Below are 19,858 nucleotides of genomic sequence, written 5' to 3' on the forward strand. Positions count from 1 at the left end.
GAGGGCTGGACTAGAAGATGAGAAGGTCCCTTGTTATTCTGTTAGAACATGCAAGGAAGTTGTACTGCTTAAGGTTAGAAGCTCGAATGCCACAGTTGGTAACAGTGAGGAAAACTAAAGACTCTATGGCCAAGAAAACTGAAACAGAAAAATAATTTAGCAGTTTCTGCCAGTCCAACAATTTCTTTGTTGCTAAGACATTCTTCAAAGAACAAAATCCTCTCCTATGTATATGGACATAATTAGAGAGAACACAAAGAAATCAAACTGATTGTATTGGTGGTATAAAGAGGTGAATTAGCTCAGCAAAGACATGGCTAGAGGCTGACTACAAAACAAATCACAAACTGTTGCAAGCCAGGATAAAGTGGAAGAATAAAGACAGCTAGATTTTGAAAAAATGATTTGGGGCAGGTACCTATTATTTTCAAGGAGAATATTAGAAATTGCTTTGAAATCCTGAGCCCCACTGATATAGATCTGGAGGAACTGTAGAATGAAATAAGGTTACTGAACATGAAAAGAAACTGCCAAGAAAGAAAGAAAGAAAGAAAGAAAGAAAGAAAGAAAGAAAGAAAGAAAGAAAGAAAGAAAGAAAGAAAGAAAGAAAGAAAGAAAGAAAGAAAGAAAGAAAGAAAGAAAGAAAGAAAGAAAGAAAGAAAGAAAGAAAGAAAGAAAGAAAGAAAACATGAAGTGTCAAAACAAATGGTGGGACTTGCCAAGAGAATCCAAAGCCAAGATAAAAATCTCAGGAAACTTAATAAAGAATTTTACAGAGCTGTTTTAAAAGACAAGGAGTGTTATCGCTACACTTGTAAAGACAATGAAAATGGAAACAAACACAAAAAATAAGTTTTCCAAAGGATCTCTGAAATCAGGAGGAAATTCAGACTCCAAATAGGTACACATAAAAGTCTTCAGTGGATAGACAGTAACTAATTTAGACAAGATCCAGTGAAGATGGAAGGAATATACTGGAATTCTGTATAGAAGAGATGTCAACATCCAATATTTTAGAGAAGTTTATGGGAATGACATGGATATGCTGCTTGGAGGAAACAAAACAATTGCTATAAATGCTAGCACCCAAAGGGGGAAGTAAAGATGAAACAGAAGACATAAATGCAGGAATATTTTTAAAAAGTAAGGCTGTAAGTACAGCCAGTCCATCCAACCAACAGAAATGTGATTGGTGTATGGTCCTGCTTTTTTTGATACAAATGTAAAATATCTAAAATCAAACAATTTGGGATTCAAGAGTGAAGGGGCATTGCTAAATGGTTATCCTAAATTTATTCGTTTGGAGCAATAATACAGTCAGTGTAATTAAAATTTTCATGAACTGCTTTTATTCACTGACACAATACTGCATAGTTTGATGAAGCAACTGGATTTTTTACTTATATTTTTCAGACTTTTTAATGGCATATAAGCAAAAACACAGATATTTTTATTCATGCCAATATTTAATACCCCTCCCCCAAAACATAAACTAGTGCAGTGTTTTTCAACCACTGTTCCGCGGCACACTAGTGTGCCGCGAGATGTTGCCTGGTGTGCCGTGGGAAAAATTGAAAAGTAATTATAAAATACTTTCTTTGTGTTTATTTGATTCCTATTCAAGAGAATTACTTTATATATAGTCAATATAGGCACAGAGTTAAATTTTTTAACATTTTCTAATGGTGGAGTGCCTCGTGATTTTTTTCATGAAACAAGTGTGCCTTTGCCCAAAAAAGGTTGAAAAACACTGAACTAGTGGGTAGCTTTCCTTAGGAAATGAAGAATATCTGAGGAGGAGGAGGAAAGAAGTCCGAAAGAATGTTGCTTTTATTTGGTGTCAATCGACACAATATGAGTGGACTGAATATTCCTTAGCAAATGATCCACACTGGTCTATATTGAGTGTTAGGGAGCCAAAACTACTCTTTGTTGCCCAGCATGCTATATGTCTAGAGTTGTATAAAATAAAAGTGGGATATAAATCTTATAATAAACAAATGTTTTTGTATCGGAGAAGAATTGGCTTTGGAAAGTTTACTACTTTGTCATGTTTTCTCTGCATGAATTTAAGAGGACAGTGAAGATTACTTGTAGTTTTCCTCTCTTCAAAACACAATATACATGCTTCAACATACTGCATATGATATTCACCTTTTAAGATAGATTACTTATGATGGGTGGTGGTGAGGAGGGCAGTGGAACTGGTAAGAGTTGAAAAGAGAATCTGTATTCTGAAAACTTAACAATTGCTGCAGACCACTATTAAAGTTGTGCTTTACATTTGTAACATACCTTTTACACTTTTTGTAAGATGACACAAGCTGATTCAATCTCATTGTTCTGAATAAATACTTAGAAAGCTTCCCCAAAGCAGACCAATAACTGAAGTGAAAAGGAGTCATCCAAGAACACATCTATGACTTCCATCATCCCTTCACTAATGCTTACTGTATGCAGAAATGCATCTTCCCTGAAATAATGGCAAGCGGTTTCACTCGCTATTCTGTTAGGTGTCTGAATACACATTATTTTTTAATTATGCCTCTTGCTCCCATTTCTGTAAGTACCCTGGTTCAATAAAAAAAATCAAATACACTAAATAGTTCCTTTACCATGAAGGTAATATTTTTTTAAAAAAAATCAAGTTTTATGAACAAAGCTTTGCTAAAAAAATAATCTTTCATTGGTTTTTTTAGTAACAGATCTTGAGTATGGGAGAATCAACATGTTAACTCTAGTTTTGACTTTTTCACAAAATAATCTAGTTTCATCCACTAGAAACTACACTAGCACAGGGGCTGCAATTTCCAGCTTCCTATCTATCAATACAGGATACAGTAATAAGGCTTCTCTTCTTATGAATTCTCTTCCAGGGGCACACAACTACCCTTTTCCAAAAAAGAAAATCACCACGCCATACAGAATTCCTCTTAGTTCATAATTCATATAGCTTCATAATTCTACTAGAGATAACCTAGCATCTGATTTTTGTATCATTTTATCTTGTTTGGATAATAAGAACCGGAAACCATTTTGCAAATTAGATTTAAGGGCAAGGCATAAAGAGAAAAGCAAAATGCAATCACCAAGGGTACAAAATAAGGGCAAGAAAAGGAGCTGAATGGAAAAAAGGTGAGAATAGGCAAGGTGAGTAGTGTTGATCCAGCAAGTACCATTTGTATAGAAAAACCATAAAAGAAACAGCAAAGTGCCATTAAAGCTAATTTGCTGCATTTTCTCTCTCTCGTGCACACAGTGTTCATTCACAGTTTGCTGAGTTAACATGTTTAAAAGTTCTGCTTTTTTTTTTAAAAAAAGTACCAAAGCACATTTTTTTTTGGAATGTCTAATTTTTGGGAAGGTTGTGGCTGGGTTTCATTTTTGAAATGTATTCAATTCAACCTGAGAATGTCTGCTTATGAAACGTTAGGTACCTGATACTACCCTGTACCTTTTAAAATAGGTACACTTGTTATTCATAGTCTGTATTAAGACTTTCTGGGCATCCCCAAAAAGTTCAACACACTAAAACATAAGATTCAGATTCTCAATACAAAATGAAAGGAAGCCACGCGTGTTGAGCTTTGCTACAGTTTTGTAAAAACATTTGTTGCTGGACCGACAAAAAAAAGGGTTCCTAACCCGTTCCAAAAGTATACAAAAGGAAAAGATGGGAAAAAAGGATGGCTCTGAATAGGAGGTAAAAGCAATTCTGGAAAGTGCAGAACTGCCTTACCTTTTCAAATGCCTCTGACTTAACTCTTCTGACTGAATTTTTGTTTTGTGAAATCAAAAGAGCAAAATTCAATGGAAAAGGAAACACCGCACTTATTTTGTTGAGCAGGAAGGAAAACACACCCCAAATAAAATCAAACCAGAAGATGATTGTTTGGATTAGCTCTGTCTCATCAGATGTTCAGACTCTAATGAATCGTTGTTAGAGGGAGAAAGCCGGCCAGCAGATCATCCCAAGCCTATGATGCAGAAGGAGTTCCAACTTCATCATGCCACAGCACCAGAAAGTCAAAGCGCAGCCCTCCCTCTTTCCTGGGAATGATGCCAACGGTACAGGCAGCCACTAGAGATCTTCAAACGCACACGGCTTTTGTTGGAGGGGGATGCAGAGGCAGCGGAAAGCACTTGTCCCAAACAAGAGCTGTTCCCTTCCACCCCAAGGTTGGATTGGGATCTCCCTTCTGATCTGATCTAAGTGTACAGATCTATAGTTTTTTCTAAACACAGGGTTTAGAGGAGCACAAGCAAGTCTGAATATTCTAAAAAGAAACTGTCAGAACACAAGACTTTAAAAATAAGAGTGGATTGGCTGCCAATGATGCTGTGGCTACTTGAACGCTGCAAATTCGCCTGTAGAGGGAGGATAAGAATCAAGTTTAAAAGTTAGGTTTAATTCATCAGGAAGACAGAAACTTTATCCAGTATAAATTTGATGCTGTATACCAGACATCTTGTTAGGGAGAAATGAAACTGTTAATAGTTAATTGTGCCAAGGGATCTTTGGAACGTATGGAATAAAAGCATATTCAAGCAAAATCTTTTTAGAAAATCAGTAAAATAAATCTGGCCCATTTTACAAAAACTTGTAAAATAGGTTCTATTAATCAGTTTGCAAGCAGAAAATGTTATCTTATATATTTCCACGATTCCTATTCATGTGTTTTTAACTTATAAAGTAAGGATGTAACATAATGATAGCTGAAGCCTAAAGAACTCAATGCCAAATATTAAAGAAGGAGGGTGACTAGTAGGAGCTGTCTAAACTCCCAACATTTCAGTCAGTAATTTAGGAGACAGAAAGTGGATGGAATGTCCCTTCATCGATATTTATGCAAACCTACGAGAGTGCAGCTTTTAATAACTTGACTCCAGAATGGCAGCTACCCATTAGCATAAATGTAAATAGTTTACAATGTTACTAGTCTATTAATATTACAAAAAAGGCAAGAATGCTTTACATATACACTCTACTTTTTTAGTTGATTAGATGACTCCCTACTCCTCCCTCCCTAGCTTAAAAAAAACCTTTGTACATAAACAGCTTCTGAACTTACTGTATTAATAAGGAGCAAATAACATGCTTTGAGGCCAAATTTAAAAACATTTATGTTCTCCTACCCATTTCCATTGTATTTTTTTTCAGTCATCCTGAGTCCATGTATACAGGCTTATGGTGAACAATTAATTTATATTAACAAATTTGTCCCTATTGCTGTTGTACACTAACAGTTCCGAATGGTGATAGGAAATGGTAGAGGCAAGATGGAAGAACAAGTTTCGTATTTCATCCAGTCATATAAGCTTAGCATGCACGGTGGTCAGTTCCTCCTCTCAAAGCATGAGGGCCAGTTTAAGTCATATTAAAAGCCGTTCTGGTTTCAGATTCAAGAACAGAGTATTTGAAAGTTTAATTAAATGGCTGTTGAAAGATAACCAGACCACTATATTCTGAAATTTCCTGAACTATACAAGAAATAGTTTCTTGGAAACCCCTCTGATTATCTAATGGTACCTTACAGGTAAGAATAATGTAACCCAGTATTTCCAAACTTTTGTATGTATCAAGCATGGGAAATGGACCTGAAATCAAAAACTGCCAAAACTTCAATAAACATTTCTTAGGTGATATGAGAAAATGAAGGGCAATGTAAATTTAATATATGTACAGTAAAATGTCATTAAAAAAACAAAAACAAATGCACTGCAAAGCTGGATGACTGTTGCATGATTAGAAGCAGCCAAAATGTTGAGATACTAGACCTCTTGCTACCATTAACTCCCAACAATCTCTGATAAACATACCAAGTTTCTTTCCTTTTGTTCTTTGCTTAGTTGCAATTGTGCCTAGCTGTTATTTTGAACTATCACTGTTTAATGTTGCTAAAGAATTCAGGTTTGCAACTGCTGAGAGAGATGATTGGCACTTTAACTTTCTTTTATAAATTAAATTGCCCCAACAAGGAAGGAACATGCTAGTGCATGCCTCCAGCAATCCCAATCAGGTAGTGATGTAAACTACTCTGCTATAGAGGGTTTTTTTAAAAACCTTAAGCAACTTTTTACTACTACCTAAACCACACGTAGGCAACCTTGGCTCTTTTATGACTTGTGGACTTCAACTCCCAGAATTCTGGCTCAGGAATTCTAGGACTTGAAGTCCATGAGTCATAAAAGAGCCAAGGTTGCCTACCCCTGACCTAAACCAACTACATACAAAATATAAGAAAGGATCGGAAAGGGGTATCTGTTCTGTACCAGCCTGCTACCGGCCCTACAGAAAAGGCAGGGACAACCCCTTTACAAACGGCAAGAGGCTGGAATAAAGCCTGCCAAATTTATTAACATAAAACAGACACCAACCATGAAACAGGAGCTATGAAACAGGAACTATCCAAGCGGTTGCCTTCAGCAAACCAGCCCTCCCACACATTCCCCTTAAATACAGCTGAGGGCGTGGCCTCTCTCTGCCTCCTTCTGAGGTGCCCCATTGCCTTCCTCTGTTTACTCCTGATTGACTGCCTCCTGCGTCGGGCGTCCTTGAACAGGGCCAGCTGTGGGTCATCTTCATCCATGCTGTCAGGCTCACACAGCTGGGTCTCCACCAGGTGGGAGGGGCCTGGCTGAGGGCTCTGCGGAGCCTCAAAGCCATCATCAGCAAGCTCTTCAACACCCCCCTCCTCCTCCTCTGAGTCGTCCGACCCAACTGCCGAACCCACAGGCTGACCCTGAATCACAACAGTATCAGCTCAGCAGATGTCTGCCTTTGCGTGACTCCAAGTCTAAGTGGCCATTTGATAGACCACAGATGGGCTGCCTTCTATGGATGAATCTCCCTCCTCCTAGCAAGCATGATTAAAAATCAATGCTATTTATTAGCACAAGGTTATGCTACCTATCTCCCAGTCTCTGAGAATAATGCTTACCTTATCCAAACCCCAGATTTGTTAGGACTGTAACTCTCCGAAATCCTAGCCAACACAATCATTGCTATATTATGTGGGAAAATCAAATGCTTCTACCAGACAGAAAAAATAAGGCAGCTCCTAAGAGATATAGAAAGGTTCCCAATTCTTTGTCATGAACAATAAAGTACAACAAATATCAATCCACCTATCAGATTTCCTATCTCCAAGATTCATCCTGGAGATCTTAAGGGGGCATAAAATTGAGAAAGACAGATCTACCAGTAGGCAAAAAGTTCAATGCTGAAAATAACAAAGGTTATTATTTAAGCCAAGGGCAAAGTAACAATGGCAGTATGAGAATTTACTTTTTGAAGATAAGATATCAAAATATCAAATTTTTTAAAAAGGTGGGGAGGAGAGAAAAATGGAAGAATTCTGTCCAAGAAACTCTGAATTACAATTTGCTTTACTGGAGATCTGAGCCTAACTGGATAAATTCCATACAAAAGCATGAAACATTTTCTCCATAGAAAGGAGATTTCAGAAGAAACATTAACCTACAAAAAGTTGAGCAACAACAGCAAAGCCATTGACTTTTGAGAGAAAACTGGTGGTGAACCGTTTATATCCCACCTTTAAACAACTTTTAAAGTTTACCACTCTGCTTTTACAAAACTATTTTACCCCATTACGGGCATCACTGTTTTAATACATAGCAACCATTTCAACACACAACTGTAGAGACAAAAACAAGACTGGGATAATTTAAAATAGATGAAGGTACTTTAGTCAACAGTAGGATAAGAACAGAAGCAATATAAAGAAATATCAAAAGAAAATAAAGACTTATGTATTAAGAAAAAAATGGTTTTGAGTGAGCAGGAAGTTAAAACAAAACATGCTACTGGCCAGAGTTTTGATATTCTATGATATTTGCTCAACTTTGACAAATAAATCAAGAGGCACCTGATTTTTATATTCTTTTACCTTTTTTGCACTGTCATCAATATTGCTGAGCTAAAATTGTTGCTATCGAATGACAGAATCCTTTTATGATGCAAACACAAAACTCTACTTAGGATCAAATTAAACCATAACAATGAAACAAATAAAAAAGAAACATTTTACCTATAACCCAAACACAAACAGATACATATTAGTTTCTGAGAATCTTTTTTTACTGAAGAGGCATTCCTGAGCCTGTCTAGGATGGCAATTCTGAGGACCCTATGTTGCCAGCAACAGATGCTAATCTGAGCAGACTGAAAGCCCAGGATTAGATAAACCCTTAGTCGGTCAGTCCATCTTTGACAATGATTTTAAATCGCTTAATGGAATTAGAAATCATTCTTAATTTTCAGTACCAAAAACCCACCGTATCCCCCCGCCTGGATAGGTGTTTTTGGAGACGTGCAAGCATACAAGCTAAAATCCTCTGTTTGGAAACCAGCACGGTTCAAAGAGGGTTCAGATGCGCTGCGGTGAATTTTTGGCAACGACCGGGCCAGAAGCTCAATAGATGCAAGGATCTGAAAACAAAGGAAAACCTAGCATTACTTATATGGACACAATGTATCACAAATTATAAAACAACAATATTTAAAGTTGCAATCCTGTTAGATGTACTGTTTTTAATAAATCTTGTGAAATTTAATAAATAGAGAAGTTGCCATTTTAAGAGCTAACTCCATTCTCCTACAAACATGATGGAGATAATGTGACTAATTTAACTTACTGCCCCTTTTCAACGAAAATTCAATGAAAGTCAAAGGCTTTTGAGATAGCATACTGCCTAAAGCACAACTGGAATGCTGCAACGGCAAAACCCAAGTGAAACACTGAAACCATTTAAAAACTCATTCTGAACATCCTTGAAATTGTAACTGCTGCTTTTTACAAAAATTTCAAGTATAAATATTTCACAGACTGTATTATGTCACAAAGGCAAGGCAGGAGTTGGAAGGTTCTACATTTTGCTGAAATCTTGACTGAAAAAAATGGATGCGGTTAAATTATTTAAGTCTGATTGTTTTCTTCCCAACTTTGCAGGATCTCCAGTAAAATCCAAAGGATTCTAACCTGTGGTTTTTCACTTTGGGATTGATTGTCCAAATATGTGGATAGGAAACATACATTTTCAGAGTGGAGACAGATTTATTTATCAAAGCAGCCTCTTTTAAATAGAACAGCACTTTAACTATCAAGGAGGGATTAGTCAAGGATTAAAGTCAAACCTTGGTTCCATTATCATGGAACCACATACTTCACCACCAGTGGACTAAAGCTATCCCCATAGCAACAGAATTATTTAAACTAGAAAGCCCTACCTCTATATATGTTTGTTACACCATTTTGTTTATGGGCCTATGACTTCAGAGATAAGACTATACTTGGCTGGAGTTGCTGTGAGGTGCAGAGCTAAATATGTATGTGGTGTGGATACTCTAGGACACAGGTGTCAAACTCGCCACATCACGGGACGTGTCCTGATGTATCGTGACCTTTTTTTTTTGCATTGCTGGAGCTGTGGTGGACGCAGCCTCCGTAGGATGCAACCGGCCCGTGGGCCGGCAGTTTGACACCCCTGCTCTAGGATGCATGTGTGAAAGTTCTCCTATCAATATTATCATATACAAAATGGGTATGAGGTTGATGTTTGAGTTGAATAGAAAGTCTAGATAATGTGGGCCTGCTATTATCTTCTAAAAGGCCAACCTAACTGGCTGCATTGCCAGCTAGTTCTTGTGGTGCTCTTGTGCTACGGTTGCTAAATGCTAATCCAAAGATGAGAAATTCTTACCTGGGGGAAGAGAGGTCTTTCATCTCTCTTTTTTTTCAGGCATTCTGCCATTAGTCTCTTCATGGCTTTGGGACAATTGCTTCGCACCTTGCTGAGATCCGGAGAAAGATAACCTCGTCCCACCATAAATATAATCTTTGCAGAAAGAGAGAGTGAAAAAGGGAAAAGTAAATTTCATCTATTGTGATTTTTAAATATGGGTGTGCAGTGCTTTGAATTTAAATCTCCTACAAAAGTGCTTCAGAATGCATAGGACTGTGATTTTGGCACCTGACTGCGACATCTTAAAACAATTGCATATTTTCCTGGCACGTTTGTATTGCTACATATGGCAAAGCACTTTTCAGACACTGAATGCAAGCGCTGCACAAATGTAAAACTTTTAGGCATATTTCAAAAGTTTAATAGAACCAATTTAGTTCTTTTACACACTGGAAGGTAAAAGGCTGACAGGATATGTAACATGTCTGTCAATTTTAGTTTTGCATCCATTGCATATAATTCCCAAAGTGGCATTTGTATTAAATACTTTGGTCCAGGATCTCAATAACTCTAAAGAAGCAATGATAGACACCAAATTGATCTATGCCTTTTCTACAGCAAGTACAATAATTGAAACAGGAAGGACCATTTAGGCAGTCAATACCCACAATTCACTACAGTACTCAGAAAAAAATTACCAAACTAAGTCTCAAAATTATTGTTTCTGCACTTACAAACTAGGTGCCTACTTGATACTATTACACAAAAGAAATATACTGTACTATATTTCAACAACACTGGGATTCACATTTACTTAAAGCAAAACCTAACTTGAGCATACACACATGACTTTTAAGCTCTTGTTTAAAAAGCAGGAGCATGCCCAACCTTGCTAATTATTTTGGAAATCTTCCCAATTTCAAAGACCATCATTTGGTATAGGATGAAAGTTGCTACTGTTACAATAAGCCACTTTTCTCTCTTGTGGTACACTGAATTAATTGCCCTGTTCATTAAATTAGGAGATTGTGTTGTTCACTTATACGCTCAAAGAAGAGAAATATACTTCTGAAATCCTAGACCTCAAGATAACTCAAGTATCCCAAGAACCAAGATTTAAACTTAAGGCAAAAATATATTAAAAATTAATATTACTTTTCTAGATTAGCTTTTTGCAACTGGGTACCAAACTCTAAGCTAAAAATACTGAAATTTTGGCCAACATATCTAGAAGGTACTGGCTGGGGATTTTTTGCTAACAGGATAACAAAGTTGCCTTAGTTATATTCATCTCTTGTCCTTTTCCCAGCATATTAAAAACTATTCCATTTTCTTCAAGTAATCTTGAAATCTGTATATGTCTGAATAACCCAGATAAGAAGTTACACGATTATACTGCTGATTCTCAAATGAAGAAAGCAAATCTGTACTGAAAGTTCTGAAGAATGGAAAGACATGTCAAATAATTACAATTTATCACTTTATTTTGTACAAAAGACACACTGTTCTCTAAATATAGATATTTCAGTCACCTAACATACCAGTCTACCCCAAACTGAAAGCAGTGAAATGTGTAAAAGACAACATGACAAAGGCTGAAATAATCTGCAGTACCACAGTACTACAATATGAAAGGATGGGTACTGGTAGTCCTCAATTTACAACCATTTCTTTAGTGACTATTCAAAGTTACAACAGCACTGGAAAAAATTACTTATGGCCCATCCTCACACTTATTACTGTTGCAGCATCCCCACAGTCATGTAATGAAAATTCAGGTGCTCAACAACCAGCATGCATCCTGGGGTCATGTAATCACCATTTGCAACCTTCCCAGGTAGTTTCCATCAAACAAAGTTAACGGGTGAAACTGGATTTGCTTAATGATCATATGATTCACTTAATAACTGCACTTAACAACTGTGCCAAAAAAGGTTGTAAAACTGCATATTCACTAAACAACCAACTTGCTTAGTAACAGAAATTCTGGTTCTAACTATGGTCATAAATCAAGGACTTCCTATAATTTAGAAATAACACTTTCCCAATCCCAACTTACCTGGTCCCTATTGTTGATGTTGGAGTATGGCAATTGCCCAGTCATCAGTTCATAAAGGACAATTCCAAATGCATACACATCTGATTGAAAGCTATATGGATTTTTATCTTGCATCCTAATAACCTCAGGTGCCTGTGACATAGAAAACAACTACTTTATTCTATTGCAATTGCACTTTATCTATATATCTCAGATCCCCCCAAAATGAAGTTAGTATCTAAAAAGATAAATAAAAGGATAAATAAAACCTACATATTTATCCTCTACTTAGTAGAAATTAAGTAATTTCTAACCAGACACTGAGCTAGTCAAATTGTATGCAATACGGTTATGACCTTTATAGTAGTTGATAGCATTTCATTGATATTAAGAGTATTGATATAATGGGGGGAAAAACGTAAGACCACTTTGGGCAGAGACATTCAGTGAGAGGAGAAAGTCCTGGGTAGACAGCAAAAGGTTTCCATCATTCCACCTGAGGTGGTATTCTGTTACACATTACAAAGGCTTCTGCTCAGCAAAGCCAAGCATTTATCTCCATCCTAGTCATTGGAGATGTTCCTTTCTCTGCAAAAGGAACTGTGCAATTTTGGTGAACAATTTAGAAAATACTCCCTTCACCTACCATCCATAGAATTGATCCAGACAACTGTTCAAACTGGTGGGATCCACTCCATCGTGACTTCACTGTTGCTAGACCAAAATCGCCTATTTTTACTGTGAGGTCTTCATGAAGAAATATATCTGACAGGAAATGTAAAGGGGAAAAAAAACTAAGCAGGATCTGATTTGTCTGGCGGTTAGATGGGAGGCCACCAGGAATTGAAGTTTTATAGAGAAAATGAAAAATAAAAGCCATTCTGAAAGAAGATAACAACAAACCACTTCAATATTCTTACCAATGAAACTAAATGGTTTAGTTTAGTAATGATAAATTAAAACGATGTGGTTACAAAATGGATGTCCATGCAGACGCTGAGAGTCCAAAGCTTCTGAAAGTTTCATATATATTTAATGAGAGGTATTTGATTTTATATAATGAAATATACTGGCATGAAGCATGCTGATGTACTTTGCCCTTCTGCATTCAAGTCCTATGACCCTATGCACTGAAGTTCATCAAAAGAAATCAACACATTGACTGTTGGATTTGAATGAATCAAAAGATGACTTAGAATGGATATGCTATTCACACTGTTCCCAAGACATATGAATCTGGATGCCCATCTCCATACATATTCAGAAGTACAGTAATTAGTTAGGCACAGAATATATATTTGCTTTCTTTAATAATTAAGGTTAAATTGAGACAAGTAACTATTCCAATATTTACATATGCATCCTCAACTGTTCCCAACTATTATTTTTCCCTTCTTTTTTTTACTCACTTTGAAAAAAAGGAAGGTGAATGATAAAAGTTAGTGTTTTTAAAGGATACTATTACTCTTGAGGTCTCTGTGGATGATAGACTTGGCATGCAAGTAACTGCAAAGTAACAAAACAGGCAGTGAATTGATCATGCCACTTACTTAAGGAATCATCAAAAAGCCAGGTGAAATTAAGTCGTAAGAAAGATAATTTGTTACAGCACAGTAATCATCAACTTCCACTCCTCACAATTTTAGACTCTTGGATTGTAATCCTATATATACTTACCATGAACATATTTTGTGCTCTTTCTACAAATTCCTTTTGGAAGGAAGAGCCTACAACTTGGATTAAATTAGAAAAGGTTGCCATGTAAACACTTCCACCTAATTAATACAGTACTCCTTTTAGCTTGTGAAATTAGGATTTAAATTGCTATTGCCATTAGAAATCATTTGGTGTTTAACAATGAATTAAGTTTAGACTCTGTTCTATTCTTGCCTATTTTTAAATTTTATTAATCCCTGCATAAGCTATTTGACTTGTCACAGCAATATTCGCTAAAAGATAAAATTTATAGTTTTAGTTGTTTCTATATGTCTGTCATGTTGTATGAATTTTTATTTATCATCTATTTGGTCTCTGACCATCTAGCAAAATTTAATCAATGTATTGCACAGATTAAAAGTCTCTAGCACTTGTGTTTGTGTTCTATATTTATAAATCAATTTCCTTAACTCAGCAATAATTTGAAAAATCAATATGTTTGATTTTTTTAATATCATCTTGAACAAACATAATCTCCACTGGTTGAAACTTCCTATGAATTATTTCAGTATAGAGAACTAATTCAGGTTTCCTTCTCCATATTGTTCAGCAAATGATACCCAACTTACTCCATTCCTTGTGCTGTCTGGCGTGCTATATCAATCAGCTTGATCATTTCAAATTTAGTTTCAATGATGTGTAGATGGTGATAAAGACTCGACCCTTCACACCACTGCGTAACTATAGCCAGCTGTGGCTTTGTTGAATAACCCATGAAAAGTAATATATTCACATGTCGTGTTTTCCTATGGTGTTGGGGGGAAAAAAGGAAAACTTAAAATTACTTGGGGGAAAAAATCCAGCAATAACATGCTATTCTAGAGATTAAAGCTTTAAATCAGCACTCATTTAAATATCAAATCAAATCCAGTCTGGCATTTTGTTCTACATTATACCGAATTAGATGCCACTAGAATGTCAGCAAACAAAGGATGAAAGAATAAAACTCTCCTGCTGGTGGTTATAGAACTCTAGCACTGTTATCTTGCATGGTTTTCATTTATGGATATACTTGATCTGTTTTTCATTGTTCCTCGGTTTTAAAAGGTCAGCCATCCAGACATAAAACTCATTTCTTCTTGTTGTAAGTAAAGGTAAAGGTAAAGGTTCCCCCGTACATGCGTGCTAGTCGTTTCCGACTCTAGGGGCCGGTGCTCATCTCCATTTCAAAGCCAAAGAGCCAGCGCTTGTCTGAGGATGTCTCCGTGATCATGTGGCCGGCATGACTAGACGCCAAAGGCTCACGGAACGCTGTTACCTTCCCACCGTAGTGGTCCCTATTTTTCTACTTGCATTTTTACGTGCTTTCGAACTGCTAGGTTGGCAGAAGCTGGGACGAGTAACAGGCACTCACTCTGTTATGCGGCTCTCGGGATTCTACCCGCCAAACTGCCGACCATCTGATCGACAAGCTCAGTGTCTTAACCCACTGAGCCACCACGTCCCTCTGTTGTAAGTAGCCCCATTTTAGTAAAATACCTGAGCAATCACCCCTCAATTCTTTGTTAAAAAAAAAGATGGACCAGAAGGACAAGATCCATTATTAGGGAGTATGAAGCAACTGGGCAGGAAAGGCAGAGGTCATATCGAATTACTAACTGTGGTGGCACAGTGGTTGGAATGTGGTACTGCAGGCTAACTCATTGCTCACTCCAGGAGTTCAGTCCTGACTGGCTCAAGGTTGACTCAGTCTTCCATCCTTTCATCCTTCCGAGGTTGGTAAAATGAGGACCCAGATTGTTGGGGGCAATATGCTGACTCTATAAATTGCTTAGAGAGGGCTGTAAAGCACTGTGAAGCGGTACATAAGTCTAAGTGTTATTGTTATTGCTATTGTCTAAATCATGGGTCTTCAAACTCGGCCCTTTTATGACTCATGGACTTCAACTCCCAGAATTTCTCAGCCAGGCATGCTGGCTGAGGAATTCTGGGAGTTGAAGTCCATGAGTCATAAAAGGGCTGAGTTTGAAGACCCCTGGTATAAATGAACTCCTAAAAGTTAGTGGTTTTTCTGGTTGTGTCATCTGTACATAATTCAAATAATCTTACCTGAGAACCCCTACTTCATTTTTAAAAGCCTGTAGCTGCTGAGGGGTGGGAGCTGTAACATTCAACATTTTCACTGCAACATCACCTTAAAAAAGAATTTCAAAAAGTGAACTATGGATATTTTGCTCAAAAATTAAAATGAGTTAAGCATGCCACTCATAAAATGATTAAGTGTTTATACATAACAGGGCAATACTGACTGTCCCATAAAGTCTCATCATACAATACATGCTAATGAAAAAAATAAGTTACTGAAGGCTCACTTAAGAACTCTGACTGGCATTCTGTTCTTGCACTGAAAACCTTTTATGAAGTCCTTTTCCATTTTTGATGCGATTTTACTGTGCAGCACAAAAAATAGCCGCTCAAGAAACAAGCTCAAAGTACCATGGGAATATTTGTTGAAACTTTTTCTTTAACCAGAAAAGCAGAAGCCAGTGTTGTGGTCAAGTACCTATTAACTACTACTGAAATGGGGGGTTTCAGTAAACCATTCAGATCGAGCGAATCACTTTGTAAACTGGATCATATAATTAATAGGTACTGCCCTGGGCATTGAACTAAAATATCATTGAGAGCCAGTTTGGTGATTAAGATGCTGGCCTAGGAACCAAAAGATCATAAGTTTTAGTCCTGCCATAGGCATGAAAAACTGGCTAACTGACTCTGGGTCAGTCATTCTCAACCCAACCCACCTAACAGGGTTGTTGTTATGGGGAAAACAAAGGGAGGAAGTATTAGGTATGTTTGTCGTGCTGAGTTATTGTAAACAAAAATAAAGGTGGAATAAAAAATAAATAAAAATATCCGGATCCTAACAAATGCACGTTAATCAAAAAGATAGTATATATCTGATAAAAATATTTTTGGTAACTTTCAGAATTATAGCTTCTCAAGAGACTTCTGGTTTTGCGTCGTGGTGAGATGGGACGCAGAAAGACAGAGCTCTGCTTTCTGCATCTGATTTAGCTTTGCTGGGGCCCTGAAAAGGGGCTAAAGTCGCCCCGAAGAGGCGATGAAGAAGGAGGGGTGCCTTGTCGATCACAAAGAGATGGTGGTCTCTCTGTTCGATCCAAGGAAAGCCCTCTAAACTGGCAGGGGAAAGACCAGCCACACCTTTGCAGCCGGCCATTAGCTGCTGACAACCAAAGAACAAAAGCTTTAATTAGCACATTGTAAACAGCATGCTTGGACTAGGTGAGAATATTGATCCTTTCTTTACTATTTTACAACTGAATTTCCTGGGAAAGGCTCCCAAGAAGCTTAAAACCTCCGGATGTGAATGGAAGCGGTGTTTTAAATTTCTTATGGGGGACCGAAATACACAATACTGAAGTGAAAGTAATTTAAAGCTACAGTTTTGATAAATCTGAGAACTGAGATAATTGTTAAGTTCTTTCACTTTGGAAAAAAAAATATCAAGGTGAAATATAAGAAATCAACCCTTTGTTTTAAGAGTGGAAAATGGACTTTGAGTGACATCTAGTGGTGGATTTGAGTATAGCACTATAACTAGCTCCTTAGTTGCTTGGTGACTTTCAGCTTAAGGGCTGGCAATAAAGGAAAATATTTTGGCATATTTATCATCCTGATCTTCTTGGACTATAAATACCCATGGAGCTTGGACTTTTAATCTTAAGAGCTAGTGGCAGAGAAAGAAAAATGTGACTTTTGAGTACGTTTGGCTGCAGGGAGGTTGAACATTTTGAACACTTGGAACACTGTGGATTACAACCTTGCCCGACTGATAATTTTCAGGATACTTGAGACAAAAGATTACTATAAAAAACTGCTATTAGGACTGGATTATAAAGGCTATATATAAAGATCAGAAAACTAGAGGAAATTTTGTTCCACTCTTACTGAGACTGGTGATACTAGAGGATTTCTAGGAATGATGCCTCAAGAAAAGACAAATACCTTTCAGACGGAAATACTCTCGATGCTACAGCAAATTCATCAAACAATTGTTGCACAAAAAAAGGACATAAAAAGAAACCGTAATGAGACTAAAAATAACCTAGATGACATAAAGGACCATATCCAAATTGAAGCTACAACTGGAAAGCTTCCAGACAATGACTACAAAGTATGAACAAATAAACCAGAAATCAGAGGGTGAAGCAGAAGAAATGGACCTAGAGATGGAGGAGATAGGACAAGGGAAATATGGACTGCCATACACAAATAAAATACCGCAAGACCTACCTATAACAATGAAAATACAAAAGACCCTTTATTCCTTTCTCCAAAATACACCTGATGACAAGGAAGAAGATTCTAGAAAATGGAACACAGAGCAGGCAGGGGAAATCTCTAGGGAATGTGGATGGGCAGAGCCCCCCCCCCCCCAAAAAAAAAAAACCAAAACCCAAAAACCTCTACCTAAAGTGTCTTTCTCATGTCAAGCAACTTTCAAAAAATAGAAATAAAATTCTTGGGTGATTTAATTGCCTTGGCCTGGAAAGCTGCTTGGCAAAGAAAGAAAGCGAGAGTTAGACTTAAAAAACAGAGGATTTGATCTATCAGAGTGGGCACTACCTGTTTAATATACCTGTTTGAATATGATTAAAAGAACGGATGACCCTTAGATATAACTAGATTTTTATAATGGAAGATTATAAAAATCTTCCATTATAAATCAAAAGATTTATGATTTAAAATTAAAATAGCATTTTTTTTCTTTTTTTGATATGGGAAATTTGAAAATAAGAGGAGGATTGGTATCAACAAAATTGATAGCTATATAAATGTAATTAATATTGAGAAAATCATAACTGACAAAGATACTTTAAATATTGATGGGACATGAAACTTTAATAAGAGTACGAAAAACAGGATATTGACTTATGAATTGATATTATTATTTCTATAATATTAATAAAATATGATGAAGATGTCTATATCTAATTTTGTATACATCGATAGTACTAAGAATTGTAATTGTTTAATGAGGGGAAGAGGGGGAAAAATGCAGAAGAAAGGAAGATCAAGGAAAAAATACTGGATTGTGCAGTACTGAATAGATTTATATTGAAGAAGTTAATGTTAAATATGTGAACCCAGACAACATGTTGTTTACTAACCTCTAAAGATTGTAATTTTTAAAAATTAGTAAAATCTATAAAAAAAGAATTATAGGTTCTCAAATCCTTAACACAAAGAAATCTGCTGAAGTTTCAATAATTGTTTTAAATACTTTTGGTGAAAAATAGTTGCTGCAGTAGTTACATACCATGCCATTTCCCTTTATAGACTGTCCCAAATGAACCAGAGCCTATCCTTTGTCCAACTGTGATCTGGCCATCTGGTATCTCCCAGTCATCACTTGAATCTCGTCGACCTAGGGTTTTCTGCAAGAAAAGTGTATAGTTCCGTAAATCTTTTTAGTACAAATTTTATGCATGGTGAATGTAAAATGGCCTTACATTTACCCTGTTTAAAAGCCCCGATTAGTGCAAACTCATTTTATAAGCATAGCACACCATGTTATAGGACATCAAGCCTTGAACATTTCAGGGGAGTCTGCATACACGAAGAAGGAAAGGCTGTGGGGCCCCTTTGATCTCCTATCCATACTTAAGAGATCAAGAAACTTGGCCTACATGGTGAATCAAAAATGAGTGTTGGTTCAATAAGCTAATTCTGTTCTTACCATTCTAGTTCGGTCTTCAGAGGATGATGAGGACTTCCTCTCTCTCTGAGGCCCTGGGGATTTCTGTAATGCTTTCACATTAGTGAGAGATCCAGGTAAAGACGCAGGTGGTGTGGCAGACAATCCTGTAGTTGAGCCTACATTTGTAATTAAAGGTCAAAAAACAGCTCCAGGTTTTTTAGGACTAAAATACATTGACTTAATTTACAAAAAACAGTAATTGCAAAAATTGTGTAAAAGATGCAGTATTTCCAAACATAACAGACAATTAAGCATAAGGATTAAGACTTGCAAACCAGGTGCATTTAATAAATATTACAGGGTGCAGTTTTAGCTCGATTTAATTATAAAACTTTTACCAACTTGTGGAGTTAGAATGTGACTCTAATTCACAAAAGAGGAAAGAACAAATTTGCACTCTATAGAGTTTTCAGAGGTTGCTAAATTATAAAGACATACTGGGTTCAGTATCTTTTTATAATTTAGCAACTTCTGAAAACTGTATAGTTCTTTACACTGTTTTCAAAGGGTTCTTATTTGTTATATTACTTTACTTTTTCCTTGTTTTTATTTATTTCCTTATTTAAAGTATTTATGCCAAATGGGAATATATAAGAAGCAAGGTGTACTAAAAGAAAATAAGGTAAATTTTAAGACAATAGTGAAGAGACATTTTTTGGTGGCCCACACTGAAG

The 19,858-nt window shown here is 36.6% G+C and overlaps 1 protein-coding gene across 2 annotated transcripts in view; it reads right to left on the reverse strand.

Annotated features, from left to right (window-relative positions):
* Nucleotides 1-1,564: 1,564 nt before the first annotated feature.
* The window catches only part of BRAF (B-Raf proto-oncogene, serine/threonine kinase), a 57,164-nt gene continuing 38,870 nt past the window's right edge, over nt 1,565-19,858 (reverse strand). The window contains exons 10-19 of one of the 2 annotated variants that reach the window (XM_081331156.1): nt 19,164-19,300; nt 18,744-18,861; nt 15,509-15,593; nt 14,029-14,205; nt 13,203-13,249; nt 12,390-12,508; nt 11,765-11,896; nt 9,724-9,858; nt 8,299-8,452; nt 1,565-4,368 (exon numbers count right to left, since the gene is read on the reverse strand). In XM_081331156.1, the coding sequence (XP_081187282.1) occupies nt 4,346-4,368; nt 8,299-8,452; nt 9,724-9,858; nt 11,765-11,896; nt 12,390-12,508; nt 13,203-13,249; nt 14,029-14,205; nt 15,509-15,593; nt 18,744-18,861; nt 19,164-19,300 (1,127 nt within the window). In that variant the 3' untranslated portion in view covers nt 1,565-4,345. Of the gene's footprint in view, nt 4,369-8,287; nt 8,453-9,723; nt 9,859-11,764; nt 11,897-12,389; nt 12,509-13,202; nt 13,250-14,028; nt 14,206-15,508; nt 15,594-18,743; nt 18,862-19,163; nt 19,301-19,858 lie in introns of both variants that reach the window. The other variant, XM_081331157.1, reaches the window with a different exon arrangement.

This window comes from Vipera berus, assembly GCF_964194415.1.
Source record: "Vipera berus genome assembly, chromosome: 6".
NCBI classification, from domain to species: domain Eukaryota; kingdom Metazoa; phylum Chordata; class Lepidosauria; order Squamata; family Viperidae; genus Vipera; species Vipera berus.